This window comes from Sarcophilus harrisii, chromosome 3, assembly GCF_902635505.1.
Source record: "Sarcophilus harrisii chromosome 3, mSarHar1.11, whole genome shotgun sequence".
NCBI lineage: Eukaryota > Metazoa > Chordata > Mammalia > Dasyuromorphia > Dasyuridae > Sarcophilus > Sarcophilus harrisii.
In genome coordinates, this window is record NC_045428.1 from 534,456,094 (window position 1) to 534,483,390 (window position 27,297).

At 34.8% G+C, this 27,297-nt stretch overlaps 1 protein-coding gene and 1 pseudogene across 1 annotated transcript; one reads left to right on the top strand and one right to left on the bottom strand.

Annotated features, from left to right (window-relative positions):
- Window positions 1-1,350: 1,350 nt before the first annotated feature.
- On the bottom strand, window positions 1,351-2,307 carry LOC116422120 (olfactory receptor 51L1-like). The gene has a single exon (XM_031957275.1). It carries the CDS (start codon window positions 2,305-2,307, stop codon window positions 1,351-1,353), a length of 957 nt encoding a protein of 318 aa, XP_031813135.1.
- A 15,677-nt stretch (window positions 2,308-17,984) lies between these two features.
- Window positions 17,985-18,927, top strand: LOC116422121 (annotated as a pseudogene).
- The last annotated feature ends 8,370 nt before the right edge of the window (window positions 18,928-27,297 follow it).

Here is a 27,297-nt window from a genome sequence, read left to right on the forward strand (position 1 = left end):
TTCAACAACCTCTTCAAGTCAAGAAAGTAGAAAATACACTCCTTTTGATACAGAAATCCTCAAAGACTTTAATAAAAGGCTTGCACTCTTTATGGGGCTACATCAGCTTATGGTAAGATGTTATTACAGAATTTGACTTTTGAAATCTTAACCCCTAATGACTGGAAATCTATAGCAAGGACATGCCTAGAACCTGGACAAAACTACTTGTGGCTTTTTGAGAATAGTGAGCTCTGTAGGATACAAGCCCCACAAAATAGTCAAAGTGAAGTTCATGCTGCAATCACCTGTGACTTACTAACAGGTGTAGGTTCCTATGCAGATGTCACAGTACAGATTAATTATTCCATAGCAGCATATGAGCAAACTGCTGCTAATACTATCAAAGCATGGACTTCTCTCCACAATAAAGACAACAAGAGTGAGGCCTTCACAAAAATAACACAAGGGCCAAATGAACCCTTTGCTGACTTTGGGGGACATTTGCAGACAGCTGTCACAAGAACTAATAGTGAAAATGCAGTAACAGACATTTTGATAAGGCAACTTGCTAAAGAAAATACTATTGAGGTTTGCAGAAGAATTATACTAGGGTTGCACAAGGATATTCCTTTAGAGGAGTTCATAAGACACTGTGCCACAGTGGGCACAAATGCCTTTTATAGCCAGGTTATGATGCAGACTTCCCAAGATCCCAACGTGGGAAGACAGGGTCCCTTCTGGCAAGGGACTTCCAGAGAGACTCGTCAATGCTTTCAGTTTATAAGTAGTTTACCATCTCAGAGAAGGGAGAGGAGAGAAAAGAATTTGAAACTCAAAAATGTTTTTAAGTGTTAATTATTTTAACAAGTAATTGGGGAAAATAAAATATATATATATATATATATATATATATATATATATATATTTAAAAAGTCAGTCTCAAAAGAGGAAAACTTAAATTTGTTTGAATAATTAGAAGAATCTTGGGATAAAAGACTATATATTAATTGTCAAATTCACGGACTGTGAGCCAGTGTCTGAACTAGATTTAACTGTGATTAGGAAATCATAACCTTTTAAATATTAAAAAAAAATATATATATATATATAAATGAAATGAAATTGATAATAATAACTTGTAATTCTCTAATTCAACATGAGGACAAATGGGTTCTTTTCTATTTAAATTGGACACCACAGTTCTCTCATAAATAATAGAGAATTTCTCCTAGAGTTGCTATTCTCTCTTCTCAACTGAAGTTCACTTGGCTGGAAGAAGGGTTATTATGTTCCTATAATCTTTCAGCACTAATTCTCAGGCTACCACAGGGAAAATATATTTTGCAGATTACTTTTTAATAATACCTATCATAGATTAGAGCAGATTCTCTTAGGGGCAAATAGACGTATGACCCCTCTACGGATTTGCTTAGTCTTTACACTGTAGATGATGGGATTGAGCACAGGAGGCACCAGAAGGTAGATATGAGCCATAAGGATATGGACAAGGGGGGAAGCATGCTTTGCAAAACGGTGGACTATGGACAGGCCAATCATTGGTACATAGAGAATGAGGACAGCACAGATATGAGAGGCACATGTGTTGAGGGCTTTGAGCCTTTCCTCTCGGGATGCAATGCTCAGTACAGAACGGAGAATAAAGACATAGGACACCAAGATACCCAGGGAATCAAATCCCCATAGCACAGTAATTAAAACCAACCCATAGATAACATTAAATTTTGTATCAGCACAAGCCAAGCGAATCATGTCCTGATGTAGGCAGTAGGAGTGAGAGAGGACATGGGAGCGGCAAAAGGGGAAGTATGGAAGTCGGGCTAAAAGTGGAATCATGCAGAATGCACTCCTAAGGAAAGCTGCTATTCCAATCTTGGCAATGCGCTGTGGAGTGAGGATGGTGGAATATCTCAGGGGGTGACAGATTGCTACATAGCGGTCAAATGCCATTGCCAGAAGCACTGCTGATTCTGTGAAGGAGAAAGTATGGATGAAGAACATCTGTATCACACAAGTGTTGAATTCAATCTCCCTGGATATGGACCACAGCACTCGAAAGAGAGATACAAGAGTGGGAAGGGACATGCCCATATCAGTTAGAGACAACATTGCCAAGAAATAGTACATGGGTTCATGGAGGCTTGGGTCAGTTCTGACTATATGAAGGATGGTACAGTTGCCCACTATACCAACCAAATAGAGGATGCAGAAAGGGATGGAGATCCAGTGATGTACCACCTCATAGCCAGGAATTCCAGTGAGGTAGAAGGTGGTAAATGGGTAATTACTAGCATTGAAGCTCACCATGATGCTTTTGCACAAAGCCACAATCCCATCTCACAGCAAATTAATCCTGCAAGAAAATGAAAGACCAGGTATGTCAAGTGCTTCATTAGATATTTATAGATGACAATATTGACACTCAGCTCCCATTTTCTTGCTTTGTCTTTCTCCATCATCCCTTATTGGTCTGGAGATGTCTGCTTCATTCACTAAAATGATCCATATTGTATAGACCCAATCATCAATCATCTGCTGTATGATCTCATAAATATCATCAGAAGTTAAGCAAATAGTAGATCTGAGTACAATAATCTGTTTTGAAAGTATGTTTAATATCTCTTTGATCTTAAGAATCCACTTAATCATTCCATGCCTTTTTTATCCAGTTCATATAAAAACTATAAATGAGGGGTTATTCCTATGTTATTTAAAAAAACTGAGGGAGGTGCTAGCATATATTTTGGAAATTATGTATTCTGGACTTGGAGGATCTCTGAACCTCTTTTCATAAAAGGATGTTCTTAATTTAGTTTATGAATAATATTCTTACAGCCTACTCTTTCATTTTGTCTATGATCTTATACATGGTGTCTTATGATGAGATTAAGACTCTGTGCTGAACTATAGTTCAATGTTTTCTATGTTGTCCTGGGGATTAAATGAAAATCATTTGTTCTGAATCTCCAGTGATTTTCCTCAAGTTAGAAATCCTTTTCCTTATAGGTGTCAATCTACCAGGTCCACTTCAGGAAACAAGTCCATTCTAACATATTCAGCACCATTATCATTTTTATAAGCTCCTACTTCCCCATTTTTCCTGGCTTGCACTAGTTGGCCCCTTCTTTTTTATTATAGCTTTTTATTTACAAAATATATGAATGGGTAATTTTTCAGCATTGACAATAACAAAACCTCTTGTTCCAATGTTTCCCTCCTTCCCTCCCCCAACCCCTCCTCTGGCCCCTTCTTCTTGCTATGAATTATCTACTTACAATATGAAGTGATACCCAGAAGGAAGGCGTTACAGAGATAGGACCTACACTGTACATGAGTTTCAGTTTTCATATTCTTCCCTAAGTCCCCATTCTATTTTTAAAGTTTGAACTGTACTCAGCCTTTGACACTTCTCAAATTCCTAGAGACAAAGAAAGAAGCCCCTTCTGACAAATTCTTTTCACCTAAGTTTAGATAATTCAAAATTAAATTTTTGGGGAGTAATATTTTTAATTTTTTTCTTTTATTTCATTAAATACAAAATAAGGGAGAAAACAGAATAAAAAAGCAAGACAGAAAAGGAAAACAAAACAAGAGAAAAGAAAAGAAAACTGTCATGTGCCCAGCAAAATATCAGGGAGGATCCAAAATATATTATAATAAATTTTCATTTTAAGAAATTAAATGTAATAAAAATAAATTATATTCATGAATGTTCATCTTTTCTTAGCTTCCTTTTAGTTTGTTTTTTTTTTATTCTCTGCTGTTCACTTTTTTACTTTAATTTTTTTCCTCTTTTCATCCCCACCATTTCCCCCAAGCAGGCTACAATTAAGCATATTTACATTTATATGTACATATGTAGGTACACACACATTTATATATACATATACATTAAAAGTCACACATACATATATCTATATACACATATACATGTAGCTACATCTATACATATCTATACATACTCACACATACATGTAGATATGCATTTACCTATATGCAACTAAAACAGTATTAATATGCCTGATATATAATGTAGATTTCTCTATCGATTGAATCTTTAAATTTGACTTTAAAATCAATGATTACTAACCCTGCTTTTTTTTTCTAATAAATTATTTTTCTAATCCTTGTTGTAGTGTTTGGGCATATATTTTTTCTTATTCCTTATAAATTTTCTACTTTAATTCAGCTCCTTAACTTGCTTGCTATTACTTACCCTCCTCCTACCTATGGATCCCTCCCTTGTCTTCACCCAACCTTTGCTTTCCCCATTTTTACTTTATAGGTTTTAGAAGATGCTATACCCTTCATGGTATATATACTGTGTTATTTTTTTAACCCATTCCCTGCAGAAAGGGATGGAGATTCAGTGATGTACCACCCCATAGCCAGGAATTCCAGTGAGGTAGAATGTGGTAAATGGGTCATTGCTATCACTGAAGCCCACCACGATGCTTCTGCACAAAGCCTAGATTTTCAGAACTACAATTCTTGCTTCAGTCCTTTATGCCTCTGTGTCTATTCTTCTTTTGCATCTCATTTATATAGCATAATTACTATTTTTAGCTTTTCCTAGAAAGTTTGACTTTTTAGAGTCTTTTTAGAGATGGGATTGTGGCTTTGTGCAAAAACATCATGGTGAACTTCAATGCTAGTTGGAAAGTTGGAAAGAATTCTATAAATCATAGAGATAATTTTTAGAGTCAAAGTCTGTTCCAATCTTTCAGTGTCCTCTAAAGAAAAACCCTGGTCTTCCCTATTTCCATAAAAACTTACGGTGGGTTTTCTTATTGGTTGGTTCACTTTTTTTTTTTTTTAATGAGAAGTATTAGTATGGGCACCTCTAATCATGGGGTAATATTGCCTCTAGCTTCACTTAAACTCTCTCATCTGACTTGGAATCCCAAAACAACAACTCTATCCTCCTGCAGAGCCAGCAGCATCCCTGCCTCTCTGCTTTTGAACTAATGGTTCTCTCTGTAGTACATCTGGGACTGATGTTCCTGATCAGCAAAGGTTCCCTTAGTCTTCCAGCTCTCAGACCTGAAAACAGTTCAGGAGGTGAAAGTTTCTGTGGTTCTAACTGAAGCTCTAGTCAAAACCAGCCACCCCCTAGTGTTCCCATTTGCTGCCTTCGTGGAACTATACTGGAGATGTTTGCATTTCACATGGGGTTAATCCTCAAGTCTTCTTGTCTTGTACTAGCAGAACCTCTGCTCTGCCCCAAGTCTTCTTAGTTTTTCCCCAGTCTATGTTCACCCTGAGGTACAAATTTATCCTGTTTTGTAAGAAGTCTAGATAATTAGAAATGTATTGACCTACTTTGCCATATTCCCAGAATCCTCCTCTGATTAGAAATTTCAAAAATAATTTTTCCAAAGAAACTATTACCTTCATCACCTAATTTTCCAGATCCACTCTATTCCTCATATGTTTTGTATCAATTCCAATTCCCTTTAAACTCTGAATTTCCTTATTCCTTTGATTGAATCATAGAACTTAAAGTTGGAAAGAATTCTAGAAATCATTGAATCCAACATATACCAAACAGAATTCTCTCTACAACTTTCCCAGTAAGTATCATAGTATCCTAGTCATTGATGGAACACTTCCAGTGATTCAGAAAATAGAACATTGGAGCAGGAGTTAAGAACTCATGAGTTCAAATCTAGTGTCAAATGCATACCAGTAGTATGATCCTGAACAAGTCAATAAACCAATCTGCCTCAATTTCCTTATTTGTAAAATGGAGATAATAATAAAACTCATCTCCCCATGGGTATTATACTCTCTTGAGATATCTACTTCTCACAAGATAGCAGAAAATGCTTATGAAGTACTTTGTAAATCATAAACAGATATAAGAGCTATTATCATATTCATTGTAATAATAGTTACAATAATAATAATAAATAATATATCCTGAGGCATCATATTCCATTTATGATAACTTGAATTGTTAGGCACATTTTCCTTCTAATGAGTCTAATTCTGCTTCATTGCAATTTCCATTCATGATTCCTGTTTCTTCTTAATGCTAATCTTTATTACACATGGCAAAGCTTTCAGTAACTGAAGAGTTATCATGTCTCTCCCTAAATATTTTCTGCCCTATGTTAACCTCCCTAGTTCGTTTAATTAATCCTCCTATATAGTAAGTTTACAATCCACTAAGCATCCTATTTGACCTTTTCTAATATACTCTAATATGTATTTCATTCTTAAGCAAGGATGTGAAGATAATACTCAGATGTGCACTGGGCAAGGTAAAATACACAAATTTCCAGAATTACCTTATTCATTTTCTGCTCCACAGTTTTCTTTATATCTTCTAAGTGTATATGATACTCTTGACTCCTGTAAGACCTCGGTTTCAATTAAATTTAGACATTATTGCCTACTATATTTTATTACTAAAGTAATGATCATGATAAAGTATGATCATGATTTTTCTTTGTAAATGAATTACTATCTCCTACTTTTCCTATTCTCTGCTTATAATAGTTGATTTTTAACCTAATTATAAGCCCATATATCTCAACTAAATGTAATTTTATTAATTCTACCCTCTTGTTCTAACTTTTCAAGTTCAGTTTGAATTTCAACTCACTTGAACTATATATGCTATTTTCTCTTGGTTTTATGTCACCTGAAATTTCATATGCATGCAATTTATATCTTTATCCAAATCATTAATAAAAATGTTGAACAACAGATAATTTCTTGCCTTTTTTTCCCATTCTCCTCACTCTACTCTCACATAATTCTTTCCCCTACCTCCTGAGGTATCCTTTCCACTCATATACTCACTTGATCGCAGTAAGATGATTGTTTTGAGCCAAGTTAAGTATATCCTGAACTGTGGATTTGGTATATATATATATATATATATATATATATATTTTTTTTTTTCCTGGGAATCTCAAGAGAGTATAAAGTCATGATAGAATCCCAAAGTTGTAAGTAACCATAAATCAAGCATAACTTACCTTTCTTATCCCAGAGGGGAGAACTTTCTATAGCAATATTGAGAGAATAATGGGGAGCTCTTACTGAGAAAAACTCTTATTGAGTGTTTATAACAACACTCATCTCTATTTCTCTTTTCAGGTTCTTATTCTCAGTTAACCATACTTTGCAAGGGGGGCAATTATTATTAATCATGTACTGAGATTATAACATAAAAATGAAAGTCTCTTGTCTCTTATACATTATATTGGGGAAAACAAATTCATAAATATGTATATGCAATATAGATATAATATTCATAAAAGGTGATTTAGAAGAATGGCATGAACAGTGAGGGAATAAGGAAAGGAATTATATTGAAGACAGAACTTCAATAAAGTCTTGGGAATTCTAAGATTTGAAAGTAAAGAAGGAATGCACTTTATGTAAGATTTTTTCCATATAAAAGCAGGCACATGGGAATTAGAGTATCATTTATGAAAAGAAAGAAGGTTAATTGGAGATGACCACAAGTAATATGAAATGTGCAATGTTTAATAGGAATAAGAATATTAATAGGTGTCAGATTTTGATAATCTTTACATACTAAACAGAACAGTTTATATATTGTCTTAGAAGTAACTGAAAGTCATTGAAGTTTCTTTTTGGGTTTTTTTTTTGTTTGTTTGTTTTTTTGGAAAAAGGTTAGAACTACAATTTAAAGAAAATTATTCTGGCAGCTCTAAGGGAGATAAACTAGAGTGTGAAGAGATTTGAAGCATAGCATTCTGGAGGTAGGCACTCAAAGTCTAAGGGAAAGATGATAAGAACATAAACTAGGGTGGTGATTATGTGAATGGAGAAAAGAGATATCTTGTAAGAGATATCATAAATGCAGGAGAAAAAAGATCTAGCAACTGACATGTACCCTAGAACATTATAATAGAATATCACATTGAGCTAGGTGATACCTTAGAGATTATCAAGCACAATAAGTGACTTATGGAAGGTGACTGATGCATCCACAAATAACAGCTGAGTTTAACCAAGTTTTCTGATTCTAAATTCAGTTTCCTTTTCACTGTATAAAGGTTTCTGAAATCAATTTTAAATAAGCATGTACTATGTGCCCAAACCTGAGTACTGTGATGGGAGCAGAAAAAGCATCACATAGAGTGTGTGAAAGAGACAGGTATTAAAAATAGATTTTTCTTGACTGACTATATGGCTAGCTTTTTTTTTTCTCTCACTCAATTCTGCCTTTTAAATACATGATCCTATTAGATAACTGACAAAAAAATAAAATGGAATAATATTTATAAAGGACTTTGCAATTGCAATGGCCAATTTGAATGTTTCTTATTAAGGAGAATTTAGAAATCATAATTTGCATAAGTTACAGTGTAATTGTCACAGAATCCCATTTATGATAAGGAATTTGATCCAGATGTTGGCAGAGGTTAATGGAAACAAATTGGAAACAAAGAAATTCCATTTCAAATAACTGTTGATAGTATAAAATATTTGGGAATCTATCTGCCAAGGGAAAGTCAGAACTATGAGAAAACAACAAAACACTTTCCACACAAATTTTATAGACCAATCTCCTAATGAGTATTGATGCAAAAATCTTAAATAAAACCTTAACAAAAAGATTACAGAACATCATCTCCAGGATAATACACCATGCCCAAGTAGGATTTATACCAGGAATGCAGGGCTGGTTCAATATTAGGAAAATTATTAGCATAATTGACTATATCAATAACCAAATTAATAAAAACCATATGATCATCTCAATAGATGCAAAAAGCATTTGATAAAATCCAGCATCCATTCCTATTTAAAAAACACTAAGAGTGTAAGAATAAATGGACTTTTCTTTAAAATAGTCAGTAGCATCTATTTAAAACCATCAGTAAGCATTATATGTAATGGTGATAAACTGGTACCATTCCCAATAAAATTAGGAGTGAAACAAGATTACCCACTTTCACCATTACTATTCAATATTGTATTAGAAATGCTAGCTTTGTCAATAAGAGTTGAGAAAGAGATTACAGGAATTAGAGTAGGTAATGAGGAAACCAACTTATCACTCTTTGCTGATGATATGATAGTATACTTAGAGAACCCCAGAGATTCTATTAAAAAGCTATTAGAAATAATCCACACCTTTAGAAAAGTTGAAGGATACAAAATAAACCCACATAAATCATTAGCATTCTTATATATTACTAACAAAATCCAACAGTTAGAGTTAAAAGAGAAATTCCATTTAAAAGTAACTACAGATAGTATAAAATATTTAGGAATCTATCTGCCAAGGGAAAGTCAGGAACTATATGAGCAAAACTACAAAACACTTTCCACATGAATAAAGTCAGATCTAAACAATTGGAAAAATATCAAGTGCTCTTGGATAGGTTCAGCAAACATAATAAAGATGACAATAGCATCTAAAATAATCTATTTATTTAGGGCCATACCATTCAGATTCCCAAAAAACTATTTCAATGACCTAGAAAAAATAACAACAAAATTCAACTGGAAAAACAAAAGGTCAAGAATTTCAAGGGAACTAATGGAAAAAAAAAAAAAAAAACATCTAATGAAGGTGGCCCAGCTGTGCCAGATCTAAAACTATATTACAAAGCAGTGGTAATCAATTGGCTAAGAAATAGACTAGTTGATCAGTGGAATAGGGTAGGTTCCCAGGATAAAATAGTGAATAACTATAGCAATCTAGTGTTTGATAAACCCAAAGACCCCAGCTTTTGGGATAAGGAATCACTATTTGACAAAAACTGCTAGGAAAATTAGAAACTAGTATGGCAGAAACTAGGCATTGATTGACCCCCACAAAACATTATACCAAGATAAGGTTGAAATGGATTCATGATCTAGACATAAAGAATGACATTATAAACAAATTATAAAAATATAGGATAGTTTACCTCTCAGAACTGTGGAGGAGGAAGGAATTTGGGACCAAAGAAGAACTAGAGATCATTATTGATCACAAAATAGATAACTTTGATTATATTAAGTTAAAAAGCTTTTGTAAAACAAAACTAATGCAGACAACATTAGAAGGGAAGCAATAAACTGAGGAAACATTTTACATTCAAAGGTTCTGATAAAGGCCTCATTTCTAATACATACAGAGAATTGATTAAAACTTATAAGAATTCAAGCAGTTCTCCAATTGATAAATGGTCAAAGCACATGAACAATTTTCAATGGAGAAATTGAAACCATTTCTAGTTATATTAAAAGTTGCTCTAAATCAATATTGATCAGAGAAATGCAAAATAAAACAACTCTGAGGTACCACTACATATTTCTTAGATTGGCTAAGATGATAGGAAAAGATAATGACAAATATTGGAAGGGATATGGAAAAACTGGGACACTGATACATTGTTGGTGAAACTGAGAATGGATCCAACCATTCTGAGAGCAGTTTGAAACTATGGGCTCAAAATGTTATCAAGCTATGCATATCTCTTTGATCCAGCAGTGTTTCTGCTAGGCTTATATCCTAAAGACATCTTAAAGGAGGGAAAGAAACTCCCTGTGTGCAAAAATGTTTGTGGCAGCCTTTTTCATATTGGCTAGAAAGTGGAAATTGAATGGATACCCATCAATTGGAGAATGTCTGAATAAATTGTGGTATGTGAATGTTATAGAATATTATTGTTCTATAAGAAATGACCAGCAGGATGAATTCAGAGAGGCTTGGAGAGATTTACATGAACTGATGCTAAGTGAAATGAGCAGAACCAGGAGATCATTATATACTTCAACAACAATTCTATGTGAGGATCAATTCTGGTGGATGTAGCTCTCTTCAACAAGGAGAGAATCCAAATCAGTTCCAATTGATCAGTAATGAATAGCCAGAAACATTTTTGAACATGTGTGTCCCTTTCCTTCCTTTAAATCTCTTTGGATATAAACACAGTAGAAACACTGCTGGATCAAAGAGTATGCAGATTTTGATAGCCCTTTGCATAGTACCAAATTGCTCTCCAGAACAGTTGAATCCTTTCACACACCACCAATAATGTATTAGTATCCCAGTTTTCCTACATCCCTCCAACAAACATCATTATCTTTTCCTATCATCTTAATCAATCTCAGAGGTGTATAGGGATACCTCGAGTTGTGTTAATTTGTAATGCTCTGAACAATAGTGATTTAAAACATCTTTTCAAATAACTAGAAATTGTTTTAATTTCTTCATCTGAAAATTGTCATATCCTTTGACCATTTATCAATTGGAAAATTCATCTTGAATTCTTATAGATTTGAGTTCATTTTATATATTTTAGAAATGAGGCCTTTATCAAAACTTTTAAAGGTAAAAATATTTTGGCAGTTTATTGTTTCCTTTCTAATCTTGTCTGCATTAATTTTGTTTGAACAAAACTTTTAACTTAATATAATCAAAATTATCTATTTTGTGTTCAATCATGAACTATAGTTCTTCTTTGCTACAAATTCCTTCCATCCTCACAAATCTGAAAGGTAAGCAATCCTTTGTTATTCTAATTTCCATATAATATCACTTTTAATATCTAAATCATGAACCCATTTTGACCTTACCTTGGTTTATGATGTTAGGTATGGGTCAACGTCTAGTTTCTGCCATACTAGTTTCCAATTTTCCCAGCAGTTCCCAGAGCTCCCAGTGAGTTCTTATCCCAAAAACTGGGGTCTTTGTGATTTTGAAACACTAGATTGCTATAGTTATTGACTATTTTGTCCTGTAAACATAATCTATTCAACTGATTGACTACTCTGTTTCTTCACCAATGCCAAATATTTTGATTACCACTGCTTTATAATATAGTTTTGGGTCTGGCACAGCTAGGCTACCTTCACTGACATTTTGTTTTATTAATTCCTTGAAATTCTTGACCTTATGTTCTTCCAGATGAATTTTGTTATTTTTTCTGTATCTGTAAAACAATTTCTTGGGCGGTTGATTGGTGTGTCACTGAATAAGTAGATTATTTTAAGTAGTATTGTCATTTTTATTATATTTGCTTGGCCTATCCACAAGCACTTGATATTTTTCCAATTGCCATGTAAGCAGAGCTAGGAAAACAATTTGCACAATAATAGCAACTCTAAAGAAAAACAACTTTAAATTCTGAATCCAGGCCAACAATAATAAAAATATGAATCATAGGGACTGATCATGAAACACATAGCCTACCTCTTGCCCAAGAGGTGATAACTTAAAATGAAGATGTTCATTTTTCACAATGCTAACGTAAGTTTATTTTAATGATAATGGATATTTGGTATGGTGATATATTTTTTTCTTTTTTCTTAGTTTAATTTGAAGTGGGGTATGGAAGGCAGAAGTAATTAATATTTGCAAAAATAAATATACATATATTTTATAACCTTTTATTTTGTTTAAAGACTTGTTAAACTGAGCTAGATTAAGTAGAGTTGGATTTGAATGAGATCAGCAAAAGTGTTAACCTTTTACTGAAATTAAGAGGCCAGCAAATAGATTCACTTAAATACTCAGTCCCATATTTCTCACTCTGAACATGCAATTCTCATCTCTCAAGAGGATAGAGGCAATTAGTATGACAGGATATGGAAAAATTTTCAAGAATTTTCCCTTAAGGGTCTGAGATTCTCGATTGCTATAATCATCTGAAGGTCCACCTCACACAGTCCAGAGTCAAATTAACATCTGCAGTCAAATGTGCTCCCTATGCCTGAATTCTCCAGATCTTGGATGTCTTTCAGGGCCTCTAAACCTCTTGGCATTAAGTCCTGAATGAAGGTGAGTCCCTACTGATATTTGGCAGCCTAAGAGTAGATATTATTTGCCAATAGGGCAAGAGGAATGGTATGTCACCAAAGTGGTTTATTCTTTGTTTTCGACCTATATAAGGAAAACAAATGTGGCTTTGTAATGTTATATTAGGTCTAACCATCAAGTTTTTTCTTCCCTAGATATCTCCTTCATTGGCCTAGAAAACATGATTGAAATTCCACCATTAGAGATCAACTTAAGTTTTTTTTTTCCATTTGGTTGTTTTGTTTTGTTTTTGTTTTGTTTATTAATTCTTTCCATTTTCTCTTGGTTTTATATAGAATGATACCACATTCAGTTCTCCCTTTCAGTCAATTTTCAAGAGATTTTCCTTGCTAACAACAGAAAAAAGAAGGACCACAGGAGAAAATCATCTGAAAGGTAAGACTGAGAAGGTCCTGTGTGTTAGTATTTATGGAGAAAGGGCTAGAACACTAAAGGAAAATATGCATTCTTTCCAGAAATGATCTCATTTTGAACAAGAGATATCAGCTTTTTATGTTTTTAAATTTTTGAGATAATTTCTCATGTACTTCCTTGCACCAGTCTAATGTCAGAAGCTGTGCCTCAGAAGAAACCTCCTGTCACATAATACAAAGAATGTATATTAAACATATTTTCTTTGGTCACAGAAAATAGGAGCAACATATGAAAGTTAGGAAAAGAAAGTTTAAGTTTGATACAAAGGAGAAAATAGAATGGACTCAAAAGCTAGCAGGTTTTTGCCATTGGAGATAATCATCACCAAAACTTGAATGGCCCCACCTTAGCTATGTTATTAAAGGGATTATCTTTCAGGTATGGGTTGTTCTTAATGTCTCTGTTGTTCCTTGCAACACTGAAATTTTATTTCCGTGAAAATGAAAAAAAACCCTATAGTTTGTGAAGGATCATTTGTAAACCATTTATTAAACATTTTTATTCTGTGTTCTTTATCTCCACCTTTTTACATTTACTTTATAAATCCACTTTATACATTCTAAAAGGTTGGTATAATATTTTCTAGAAGAAAGCTAAAATAGGGTGAAGGAATATCTTCATTCTCCTTTCAGAGAATGTGTACCCTAGTACATTTAGTTTAATCCTAGTTAGGTTCTGAAGTGTGAAAGCAATTTGAATTTTAAATTTTGTACCCTGTGACCTATACCAAGGGCCATTTGGTCTATACCTAGCTTTCATTCTTTTTTTTTTTTTTAATTTTCAACATTCACTCTTGCAAAACTTTGTGTTCCAAAATTTGTTCTCCCTCCTTTCCTCCATCTTCTCCCAGGTGGCAAGTAACAGAATATATGTTAAGCATGTGAAATACATATTTCACAATTATCATAGTGCACAGGAAAAATTAGATCAGTAAGGAAAAAATGAGAAAACAAAATGCAAGCAAACAATAACAAAAAGGTGAAAATACTATGTTGTGATCCACAGCCCTCTCTCTGGGTGCAGATGGCTCTGTCCATCATAAGACCATTGGAACTGGTCTGAATTACCAGTTATTTAAAGGAGCCACATTCATCAGAATTGATCATCACATAGCCTTGTTGTTGCTGTACTCTTGCATAGCTTTCTAAGAGAAGAGACTAAATGAGTCTGGATACATGCCATGGGAAAATAAGCTGTTGCAAGATACTCACCACAACTATTAATTCAGTGAAATTTAATAGTCTCCCTCTTCTATATCCCTCTATTATTATGTTCTCTCCATCCAGTATCATGCCCATTTCCAGAACTGAAGGTCTTTTATTTATTGTCCTGCACAACATTCACATCAATTCTGAGGGTAATCATTGATTCCTGAATCCCATTCAGTGGATTTTCCCTCCAGAGGCATCAACAAAATCAAAACATTCATCTTAAGGAATGGAATTTGGGATATCAGTTCATGTATAGAGATGGCTAGATTCTGCGTGGGTATGTGTGTGTGCATGTTGAACATTATGACCTTACTAATAGTAAACATCATGTCAGTCAACAGTGTAGATTAGCTAAGGCTTGGGGTGTCTTGCTCTAAAGGTATACTTATATGCATAAATTAAACCCTTTCTGTTGCCTCCCTTTTTAAATGGTTGTTGCCACAGTGTTGGGTTGCAAGAAATAGCTAGATCAAGTGGAAGCCAATTGTTCTTAATTTTCTTATATAGTAGTCATGTATTGATTCAGACTTATGTGTCAGATGCCTTCTCTACAAGTGAGATAAAATATTCAAGTGGGCAGTACTAGTCTGGACCTCACTTGATTCCAATGCACTGTGTGGAGAAACCTAACCAAAATTGTGAACTGAAACTGATCTTCATAAGTGCCTCTGTGAATCATAATGAAAACTTAAGGGATAGAGAATTAAGCCAACAGAATATACCCACCATATAACAATTTCTTCCAGCTCAATTTGCATTCACTCAACTTCTCTCACCAAGCAATGGTGGGTTTGATACAAGATATTGGGTTCCTTTAAATATTCTAAAATTAATAGCAGAAAAATCAACTGCCACTAAGTTCAACTGGTTTCTAGAGGTCTAAGACTTATAAGGGATTGTTCTAAGAGAATCTCCCATGAAAGGAGAAAGCAAGGGATTCTATATTCTATTCTATTTTTTATTACTGATATTTTCAGGGATGCTTCTCCAGAATGTTTTTTTTTCAGGGAAAAGTATAGCAAATCATCTTAAATCTGAATTTTCACTCCTCATTTATCCCATTCTCAACCATTTCACTCTCTGGATGCTTAAGGCCTCCTTAAGACATCTCATATTCTGACAGGATGAAAGAACAGAGTTTTTGAAGTAAGAAGACTTCCTAGGAGTCTTCCTTTAGACTGTGATCAGCCTCCAAGAACTACTCTCAAGACCTAAGACTATCAAACAGCTGACATGGCTAATTTTCCAAGTATTTGTTCAGTGGCTGAATGATAATTTCTCAGGTATATAAAACAAGTAATTCTGCTTTCATTAGGAATTGTACTAAAATACTCCCTTCATACCTCCCTCATTTCTTCATCCCTTATCTGTAATTTTTCAGTTTAAGGAATATCTAATGTGGAAATTCCTTCTCCCAATATAGATCAATAGCATATCCATAATGTATGCAGTCATGGAATGTTTCCTGGAACACTGAGAGGTTAATAGATTTTTCCATACTTATAATGTTAGTAAACATCAGGGAAGGAAGTGAACTCTGTTTTTCTTATGCTAAGTTCAATTGCATATCCACTATACTATAATGCCCACACTAGCTCCTGGAGGGCCTCAGGATCAACCAGAATCAGGATAAATCAAAGTTCTTGATCTTTAGGGGAGAAGTGAAAGAAGCAAGCAAGCTGCCATGCAGCTTGCCAAAGATATATCCTGGATTCTGAGTCTGGAGTCTCTAGCCTCTCTCCTCCTCATCCTGCCACCAAGTGACTCTGACTTCTCTCCCCAGCCCTCCAATCCTTGCCTATGATCTCAACACAAACATTTAGCAAGCACCAATGGTGAGGAGAGCCATCACATCACCATCTCATCTAAATATGTATAGAGCCATTATCTCACATCTAATAGTTTATTAGTCTTAAGTGCTGGGTTGTCTGATTCAAGCATACCTTTTGGAGTTTCACCCTCTACACTATACCATATTACATCTTTTAACATGTCTTGTCAATTTAAAATAGCATTTATTCCTGGAAGGAAAGTCAGCAGTGGGAAGAGAAACTCACTTGCCAATTGTGCTTATTTCCTAAGGAAGAATTAACAGCAAATTACTTAAAGGGACTGCACGCACACATACCCCTTCTCCCTCTCCCTCCCTCCCCATCCTTCTCTCTCTCTCTCTCTCTCTTTCTGTCTCTCTCTCTCTCCTCTCTCTCTGTCTCTCACCTCTCTTCTCCTATTTCCATGTATTGCCAGAGTCAAGTAAAACAAAGCAGAAACAAGAAAGAAGATTGGATTTGATCCCTAGATTGGTTCTTGCTTTAGTCTTTTCAATAATTGTGAATTATGTGAAAGTCTGTGTTTAGAGAACTTACTTTCCAAATGGACTGGAAGATCCAGTAAACAATGCATAAGGAGAAAGATATGCAGTCAGTTGTCCAAATGTGAAAAGGATAAATGAGGAATAAGAGAAAGTGAGCTGGGAAGCAGAATATGTCATAGAAAACATAGACATATGTCTATGTCTATAGAATCTATATGCCATAGATTCTAGCAATCTAGAAGGGCTTGGTAGGCAATAATTGATCTGGGTAAGTTAAGTATGGAGAGGAGACAATTGTGAGAGGGGAACCAAAAGAACTTCTAATATAGTCATGTTCCTGATTGGGGTAGAGTTAACTTGAAATATATAGAAAGAGAGTTGTTAAGAATAAAAAAAACCGGCTTATTTTGATTATTATAATCTCAGGGATCAGCATGGTTATAAAGAAAACTAGGAAAAACTATAAACCCAAGAAATTTCAAGAGAAATTAATATGGAGGGTAGGACCTGGATTTAGGGGTACTTACTATAGGGTCTTTGACTTATTCATGTCCTGAATGAGAAAAACAGATCTTTTGTTTACAATGCTTTGTACTCTAGTAGTTGCTAAACCAATTAGATCAAAAGTATGTCACTTCTTATGAGTACAGAGAAATCCATATAAATGAGAGGCCTGAGCATAATTATGCTATTTAAGCATTACTATAGAAACAGATAAAAGCAATAGAAAAGGGTAAAGGGATAGAGGTAATTAGACTAATTTGATGAGGGAAATGAAGATGAACTATAAAATAAAGGAATTTGAGGATGAAGGTCTAGGACAATAGAATAAAGGACATGGTAGCATTGATAATATGGCAGATGAAATGATGGATAAAGATGAAAACTGGAGAATATAATAGTAGACCAAAGATATAAGGGATATTCTAGAAGTCATAGAACTAAGGCAGCCCACTAATTTCCATAATAATGGCAGCAGAATAATATTGGAGAATTTTGGAACTAAAACTTCAGTTATACAGGGAATGATAGGCACTAAAGAAAAGTTAGACAGGACCAACTAGATCAAAATGTCACTTCTTATGAGTACAGAGAAATTTATGTACATCTAATAAGACCTGCAATTCATATGTAAAATGAGAACCTCTTATTTTTAAGTCAACAGATCAGACAAAGAAAGAGAAAATTATAAAGCAATCCCTCTTAGAAGTTGTGGTTCTTCAGTTCAAGCTTGACATTAACCATGGTAATGACCAATGGCACAGTCTTTATGCCATCCATACTGATACTGATTGGATTCCTGGCTTGAGTCTGTGCAGTGCTGGATTGGGATTCCATTCTGTGGTATATATGTAATTGCCCTTATTGGGAATTATGTCCTTCTGGTGATCATTAAATCTGAGCATTCTCTCCACAAGCCCATGTACCTCTTTCTGGCTATGTTGGGAATCACTGACATAGCTCTTAGCACTTGCATCCTTCCCAAGATGTTGGGTGTCTTTTGGTTTCATATGCAGGAGATCCAATTTGATGTATGTCTACTACAGATGTGGTTAATTCACACATTCCAGTGCATAGAGTCTGGCATCCTCTTGGCCATGGCTATGGACCGCTATGTAGCCATCTGTGACCCCTGAGACATGCCACCATATTCACTTCTCAACTCCTCACTCAGATAGGAATTGGGGTCACTCTAAGAGCAGGTATCCTAATGGCCCCATGCCTTTTGCTCATCAAATGTCAGCTAAAATATTACCAAACCACTGTCATCTCTCATTCATACTGGAACATATGGCCATTGTGAAGCTAGCTGCTGGAGACATTCAAGTTAACAAGGCTTATGGTCTTTTGTGGCTTTTTCCATCCTGGGATTTGATGTCATTTTAATTCTTTGTCCTATATCCGGATCTTTATTGCAGTCTTCCATCTGCCCCAGAAGGAGGCTCGACTCAAGGCCTTCAATACTTGCATTGCCCACATTTTTGTCTTTTGGAGTTCTACATTCTTGCGTTCTTCTCCTTTTTACTCATAGGTTTGGGTTCCATATTCCTCCCTATGTCCACATCCTTCTCTCTAACCTCTATCTCCTAGTTCCACCTCTTCTTAACCCTATTGTTTATGGAGTAAAGACCAAGGAAATTAGGGATCAGGTAATGAAACTCATCACTTTCAAGAACCCAGCATAATTCTTTGCCTTTCAAATAGTGTAAAAAAATAATAAAAGGTAGCTAGATAAAAAGATAGATAATGTTCTAAGTCTATTCTTTCCTTAGTTATGTGGATCCTGAGATATATTACTTTTGCCAGAGTTTTCTTGCTAAGAGTAATGAGCACAGTGACTATCATGTTTAATTACTCCAAGGAAACTTGATGGTTAAATGAATATAGAGCTATAACTTCATGCATGGGTAGGTCAGGGCTCATACCAAATTATCATCATGGTTGTTGTTTGCCTTTATATTCCAGATCAAAAGGTTCCTGTTCTCTCTTGTAACTGATGATAACATGGATACTTAGGGGTTGTCTCAACTAAAAATATTGGCCTCCAAGAACCAATATCATCTCTCATGGTACCTTGCAGAATTCATTTAGTCCAGGGTTTTGACTCATAAATCTACTCATTATCTTAAAACAGAGATTTAGAGCTGACACATCATCCTGACACTGAAAGCCCTTCTCATTTAAGCCCCCGCTACTTTTTTCTCTTTATGAAATCTCCATTTTACTTTTCCTTAAAATAATCAGCAGTATCTATTTAAAACCATCAGTAAGCATCATATGTAATGGAGACAAACTGCAACCATTCCCAATAAGATCTAGAGTGAAACAAGGTTGCCCACTATCACCGTTACTATTTAGTATTGTATTAGAAACGCTAGCTTTAGCAATAAGAGCTGAGAAAGAGATTAAAGGAATAAGAATAGGCAATGAGGAAACCAAATTATCACTCTTTGACGATGACATGATGGTATACTTAGAGAACCCCAGAGATTCTACTAAAAGTTATTAGAAATAATCCACAACTTTAGCAAAGTAGCTGGTTATAAAATAAACCCACATAAGTCATCAGCATTCTTATATATCACTAACAAAATCCAACAGTCAGAGTTACAAAGAGAAATTCCATTTAAAGTAACTACTGATAATATAAAATATTTAGGAATCTATCTGCCAAGGGAAAATCAGAAACTTTATGAGCAAAATTACAGACCACTTTTCACACAAATTAAGTCTGATCTAACCAATTGGAAAAATATTAAATGCTCTTGGATAGGGCGAGCAAATATAATAAAAGATGACAATATTACCTAAACTAATCTATTTATTTAGCGCTATACCAATCAGACTCCCAAAAACTATTTTAATGACCTAGAAAAATAACAACAAAGTTCATATGGAAAAACAAAGGTCAAGAATTTCAAGGAATTAATGAAAAAAACCAAATGAAGGTGGCTTAGCTGTACCAGATCTAAAATTATATTATAGAGCAGCAGTTACCAAAACTATTTGGTATTGGGTAAGGAACAGATTAGTTGATCAGTGGAATAGATTAGGTTCAAGGGATAAAACAGTCAACAAATATAGCAACCTAGTCTTTGACAAACCCAAAGATCCCAGCTTTTGGGATAAGAACTTACTGTTTGATAAAAATTGCTGGGAAAATTGGAAACTAATATGGCAGAAAATAGGCATTGATCCATACTTAACACCGTACACCAAGATAAGGTCAAAATGGGTTCATGACCTAGGCATAAAGAATGAAATTATTAATAAATTAGAGGAACACAGGATAGTTTACCTCTCAGACCTGTGGAAGGGGAAGGTCTTTATGACCAAAGCAGAACTAGAGATCATTACTGATCACAAAATAGAAAATTTCGATTATACAAACTGAAAAGTTTTGTACAAACAAAACTAATGCAGACAAGATTAGAAGGAAGCAATAAACTGGGAAAATATTTTTACAGTCAAAGGTTCTGATAAAGGCCTCATTTCCAAAATATATAGAGAATTAACTGTAATTTATAAAAATCAAGCCATTCTCCAATTGAAAAATGGTCAAAGGATATGAACAGACAATTCTCAGATAAAGAAATGGAAACTATTTCTAGTCATATGAAAAGATGCTCCAAATCATTATTAATTACAGAAATGCAAATTAAGACAACTCTAAGATACCACTACACACCTGTCAGATTGGCTAAGATGACAGGAAAATAATGATGATTGTTGGAGGGATGCGGGAAAACTGGGACATTGATGCATTGTTGGTGGAGTTGTGAACGAATCCAACCATTTTGGAGAGTAGTTTGGAACTATGCTCAAAAAGTTATCAAACTGTGCATACCCTTTGATCCAGCAGTGTTACTACTGGGCTTATATCCCAAAGAGATTATAAAGAAGGAAAGGGACCTGTATGTGCACGAATGTTTGTGGCAGCCCTTTTGTAGTGGCTAAAAACTGAAACTGAATGGATGTCCATCAGTTGGAGAATGGCTGAATAAATTGTGGTATATGAATATTATGGAATATTACTGTTCTGTAAGAAATGACCAACAGGATGATTTCAGAAAGGCCTGAGAGACTTACACGAACTGATGCTGAGTGAAATGAGCAGTACCAGGAGATCATTATACTTCAACAACAATACTATATGATGACCAGTTCTGAGGGACCAGGCCATCCTCAGCAACAAGATCAACCAAATCATTTACAATGGAGCAGTAATGAACTGAACCAGCTATGCCCAGAAAAAGAACTCTGGGAGATGACTAAAAACCATTACATTGAATTCCCAATCCCTATATTTATGCACACCTGCATTTTGATTTCCTTCACAAGCTAATTGTATAATATTTCAGAGTCTGATTCTTTTGTACAGCAAAATAACGTTTTGGTCATGTATACTTATTGTGTATCTAATTTATATTTTAATGTGTTTAACATCTACTGGTCATCCTGCCATCTAGGGAGGGTGGGGGGTAAGAGGTGAAAAATTGGAACAAGAGGTTTGGCAATTGTTAATGCTGTAAAGTTACCCATGTATATATCCTGTAAATAAATAAAAGTCTATTAAAAAAAAAAAAAGAAAAGAAATGACCAACAGGATGATTTCAGAAAGGCCTGGAGAGACTTACACGAACTGATGCTGAGTGAAATGAGCAGGACCAGGAGATCATTATATACTTCAACAACAATACTATATGATGACCAGTTCTGATGGACCAGGCCATCCTCAGCAACGAGATCAACCAAATCATTTCTAATGGAGCAGTAATGAACTGAACCAGCTATGCCCAGAAAAGAACTCTGGAGATGACTAAAACCATTACATTGAATTCCTAATCCCTATATTTATGCACACCTGCATTTTTGATTTCCTTCACAAGCTAATTGTACAATATTTCAGAGTCTGATTCTTTTTGTACAGCAAAATAACGTTTTGGTCATGTATACTTATTGTGTATCTAATTTATATTTTAACATCTACTGGTCATCCTGCCATCTAGGGGAGGGGTTGGGGGTAAGAGGTGAAAAATTGGAACAAGAGGTTTGGCAATTGTTAATGCTGTAAAGTTACCATGCATATATCCTGTAAATAAAAGGCTATTAAATTAAAAAAAAGGAAAAAAAATGAAATCTCCATTTTAGTCAAGTAGGTCTGATGGTTATTTCCATAAATGAGATTCCTTATTCTGCCTCCTTGATTTTTTGAATAGATACTTTAAAATGTACTTGTTCCTCCCCTGTGATGACTGCATATTTTAAAATCAGCTGGAGTCAGGAATTCAGGTTAAGGGAAAATCTTCAATCTTTATTCTCAGTAGAGATGAAGGAGGATCAGAGGTGAAGGGGGATCACAATTGCAATGTGTGCAGCTGAGTCAAGAAGCCAGCCAGACCAGAAGCCAGACAGCCTTCTCTTTCCGCTCCTCTCTTCACCCTCTGCCTCCACCCACCAAAATCGTCAATTCCTATACAACACATCAGGACTTGCACAGAGAGTGGTGGGACCATTCTTTCTCCAAGCATATATATTAATAGAATATGGTCCAATTACTATTTAGCTTCATGTGCTTGGGACCTCAGTGCATCAACTCAAGCTTCAGCCCATTACACTCCCTCCTAATCCCCTTTAAAGTATCATTCTGGTGTTATTTCTTCCATAAGGCCTTCCCTCTTAAAATTACTTTGTTTAAACTTCTTTTTGTGTTATTTGTTTACTTTTCTAGCTTCAAGATGTACCCTCTCCATTAGAATATAAATTCCTCAAAGAGAAAAACTCTTTCTTTTGGCCTTATTTCTCCCATAATGCATCATTCCTTGTCAAAACAGACCCTTGAAAATTCAGATCATAGATTTGCATATAGAATCATAGATCTGAAGAGGTAAGGACTTCAGAAACCATTGCTCTCTCATTTGCACAAATAAGAAAACTGAGACCCAGGGAAGAAAAGTGACTTGAATAAAGTATTAATTATTAATTAATTAATTAATACCTTAGAAGCAGACTTTTAAAGCAAGCAGAAGGACTAAGAAAATGAGCACTGATTTTGAAAGATCAGCTCTAAATCACTTTCAAAAGACCAGAATTAAAATTCTACCTCTCGTTGTCTACTATAGAAAATTATTTGTGAAAGTCTGTTTCTCTTTCTTTTTTTTAATAACTTTTTATTGACAGAGCCCATGCCAGGGTAATTTTTAGACATTATCCCTTGCACTCACTTCTGTTCCGATTTTTCCCTCCTCTCCTTTACTCCCTCCCCAGATGGCAAACAGTCCTAAACATGCTAAATAGGTTACAGTAGAAGTTGGATACAATATATGTGTGCAGAACCGAATAGTTCTCTTGTTGCTCAGGGAGAATTGGATTTAGAAGGTATAAATAACCCAGGAGGAAGAAAAAAATGCAAGCAGTTTACATTCATTTCCTAGTGTTCTTTCTTTGGGTGTAGCTGCTTCTGTACATCCTTGATCAATTGAAACTGAGCTAGATCTTCTCTTTGTCAAAGAAATCCACTTCTATCAGAATACATCCTCATACAGTATCGTTGTTGAGGTATATAATGATCTGCTTCTGCTCATTTCACTCAGCATCAGTTCATGTAAGTCTCGCCAATCCTCTCTGTATTCATCTTGCTGGTCGTTTCTTACAGAACAATAATATTCCATAACATTCATATACCACAATTTATTCAGCCATTCTCCAATTGATGGGCATCCATTCATTTTCCAGCTTCTAGCCACTACAAACAGGACTGCCACAAACATTTTGCCACATACTGTTTCTCTTTCTTGTATTTTCATTAAGGATAGGATTACAGGTTATTTCATAAAGGTTCTGTGAAGATGAAAAAGTAGGCATAGGAATAATTAATTATGGATTAACTGGCATATCTCTTGTCTACCTCATATAGTAGTAATATAGTCTATATTTTCCCCATTTCTTTTTTTTTTTCATTTTTTTGTAAGGCAATTGGGATTAAGTGACTTGCCCAGGGTCACACAGCTAGGAAGTGTTAAGTGTTTTATACTAGATTTGAACTCAGGACCTCCTGACTTCAGGGCTGGTACTTTATGCACTGCACCACCTAGTTGTTCCTCTCCATATCTTTTGTACATTTGTGTTTCTGACACCTCTGTAAAATTACCTCATTATGTTGCCAAGACTATGTGACATTAGCATGAATTTACTTCATGTATGTTTAACCAGTCTAACTGGGGAGAACAGAAAAAGATCTCCTTTCTAGAAATTTCTTCTATGAATGGAGTTGGAAAGATATAGTTATATTGCATGTGTCATAGATTTCTTTTCCATTGTTTTTCACTATTATGTGAAATATTGTGACTCATTATCTTCTGTCAAATTCATTCAATGTAATTGATGAATGAGTCTATTTTCACTTGTACATTGGGTTTTGACTAATGCTTACTTGATTCTTTTGTCCTTCTTATGAAAGTGACTGTTTTTTAATGGTTAAGTTTCAGAAAGAAATAGTGACAAACAGCATAAATGTCTTAGTTACTTTTCAGGGTTTTTGCATCAATAGTTTGTTTAAATAATTCTGTTTGAAACAATTTTGTACAGTTTCCTCTGTAAGCCTTTTTCTATTTTTGTGGCAATTTCCCTTTGCTTCAATAAATTTTTAAGTCATGCAAAAATATTTTCATATTAGTCACATTGCTAAAATAAACATATATGTGCCCTAAGAAAAATAAAGTTTAAAAATAAATAGCAAGTTATATTTTTTAAAGTATGGTACCAGTAACTGCATTGATTTCATTTTTAACAAGTTTGTTTTCTCTACAGATAGGAAGCTGTTCTGTTCTGTGGGAGGATCATAAAATAGGCTGGGTGAACATTATTTTTGCAAAATAAAAAGAAGCAATCAAGATTAAAGCAAAAGTCAAATGTGCATAGCAAAACCTCAAAGGTTATAATTTACTAATGTGTGTTACAGTTATGTACTATTAAGCTTGGCAAAAATCTTGTTCTGATCACAAAGAAAAGCTTCAAAGGAGTGGCAACACTTAAATTATGCCTAAAAAGTTCATAATATTTTGATAAGCTGAAATGGTAATGGAATTCTGAGGAAAAGAATGACTTGAGCATTCTTGAGCATTGAGACTTGAGCACTGAGAATGGGGGAAAATAATGTTCAGGGAATTACTGAAGTATGGCACACTTAGAATATTGGGCATACACAACACCAGATTATGTAAGGAAGGTTAGCTCTAATTCTGACATTGTAGATCTTAATCAAATAGCAACCTTTTGGGGTTTTGGAATCCTCTTATATAAAAAGGAGAGAAAAGGGGGCAGGGGACAGAGAAAATAACAGGAAAGAGAAGGAGGGAAGTGGAGAAGCAGGGAAGGGAATCAATTAATTGGTCAATCAATTAATGATCTAGCACAGGCAATGGAGTCTGATGCTTCCATGCCCATAAAACAGTTATTTTTTTTTCCTCTGTGAAAATCAATTCCCTCTCTTCATGCTATTGCTCTGTACTAAGTAGTACCAAGGATACCAAAAATGGTCCAAAATGTCCTTATCTCAAAGAGCCTATAGTTTATTGGAACATACAACATCCAAAATATATGCAAACAAGATTTTTTAAAAGAATGAATTGGGGATAGTCTTGGAAGAAAGGTGCTAAAAGATAAGGAAGGCTGAAAAAGTTACTGCAGAAAGCAGGACTTGAGCCAAAATTTGAAAGAAAAACAGGCAAGTTTGAAGTAGGATTGAGGAAGAGTAGCACTTTACAGATGGGAAGTAGCTAAAAAAATTTTTCGAGTTGGGAGATGGAATATTATGTTTATGAAACATCAATAGCAGTGACATCACAGAATACATGAAAAATTGTAAGGCCTAAGAATATTTAAAAGGAAGGGTCTATGAAGGCATTTAAAAGAACAAAAATATTTGATCTTGGACAAGTAAGTGATAAGAAGTCATTGTGGTTTATGATTCCATAAGAAGGTGATATAATCAGACTTGCATTTTAAGGAGATCAATATGATAATTGAGTAAATGATGGATTGGACTGGGAAGAGACATGTGGCAGGGTAAAATGTTGCAACAGTTCAGGCTTGAACTGCTAGGAATCTACAAAACAGTGATGGAAATGTCAGAGGCATGAAGGAAGCTTATATGAAAGATAATATCAATACAGAAGCAACCAAACATGACAATTTATTGGCTATGAGGAGTAAGAGTAAGGAGTTGAGCATTTTACTCCATTTAGCCCTCTCTCCTCCCCTTTTTTTTTTTTTTTTTAACAATGAAATCAATGATATCAGTGATATCAGTGATAATCAATGATAATAAATATAAGCACAAATACACACATTTTAAATGATAATCAACTCCCCACACCCACCACTCTGAAGGCTTCTGCTTCAAAGTAGAATGATATGCAAAATTCAGGGCTTAATTCAAATTTTCCAACTCCTTCTGGTTTGGGAAGAGGAGATACTGACTAATCACAATGGCCAAAGACTAAAACCTAAATTGGATTCAATTTTGAATATTCTCTTTACTGCTCTTTCTTGCTCAAAGACAAGTCCAGGTATCCAGAAGATAAAATCTGTGAGTAGTCCAGACCCACAAGAGCAGGCAGGGCCAGACTAGCATACAGGCAATATAATGATCAGACATAATCATAAATCCATTGCTGGAAACATGGCCAAATTAGTAACTACATAGCCAATATTCTACCCAGCAATCAAAATAAGGGCCTGAGTAATCTATACCCAAAATTCCGTAGGAGTCAAAACAATATCCAGGGACCCAAGTACCCATGTAGACATGCCCAGACCCCAGAAGGAGCTACAGAAGGAGAAAGAACTGCAGAAGTGAATAATGTATGGTAATGTAAGGTGTTGCAATCAATAATATCTAGTTGGCACCTATTAGCATAGTAGCTATTCTAGGTAGGTTCAAGACTGATCAAGGAAAGGGGAAAGGGACAGGATGAATGTCAAAACCTAAGTTTGTTGACTAGGAGACTGAGGAAAAATATACAAAGTTCTGCAGAGTATGGGTCCTTAGGTGC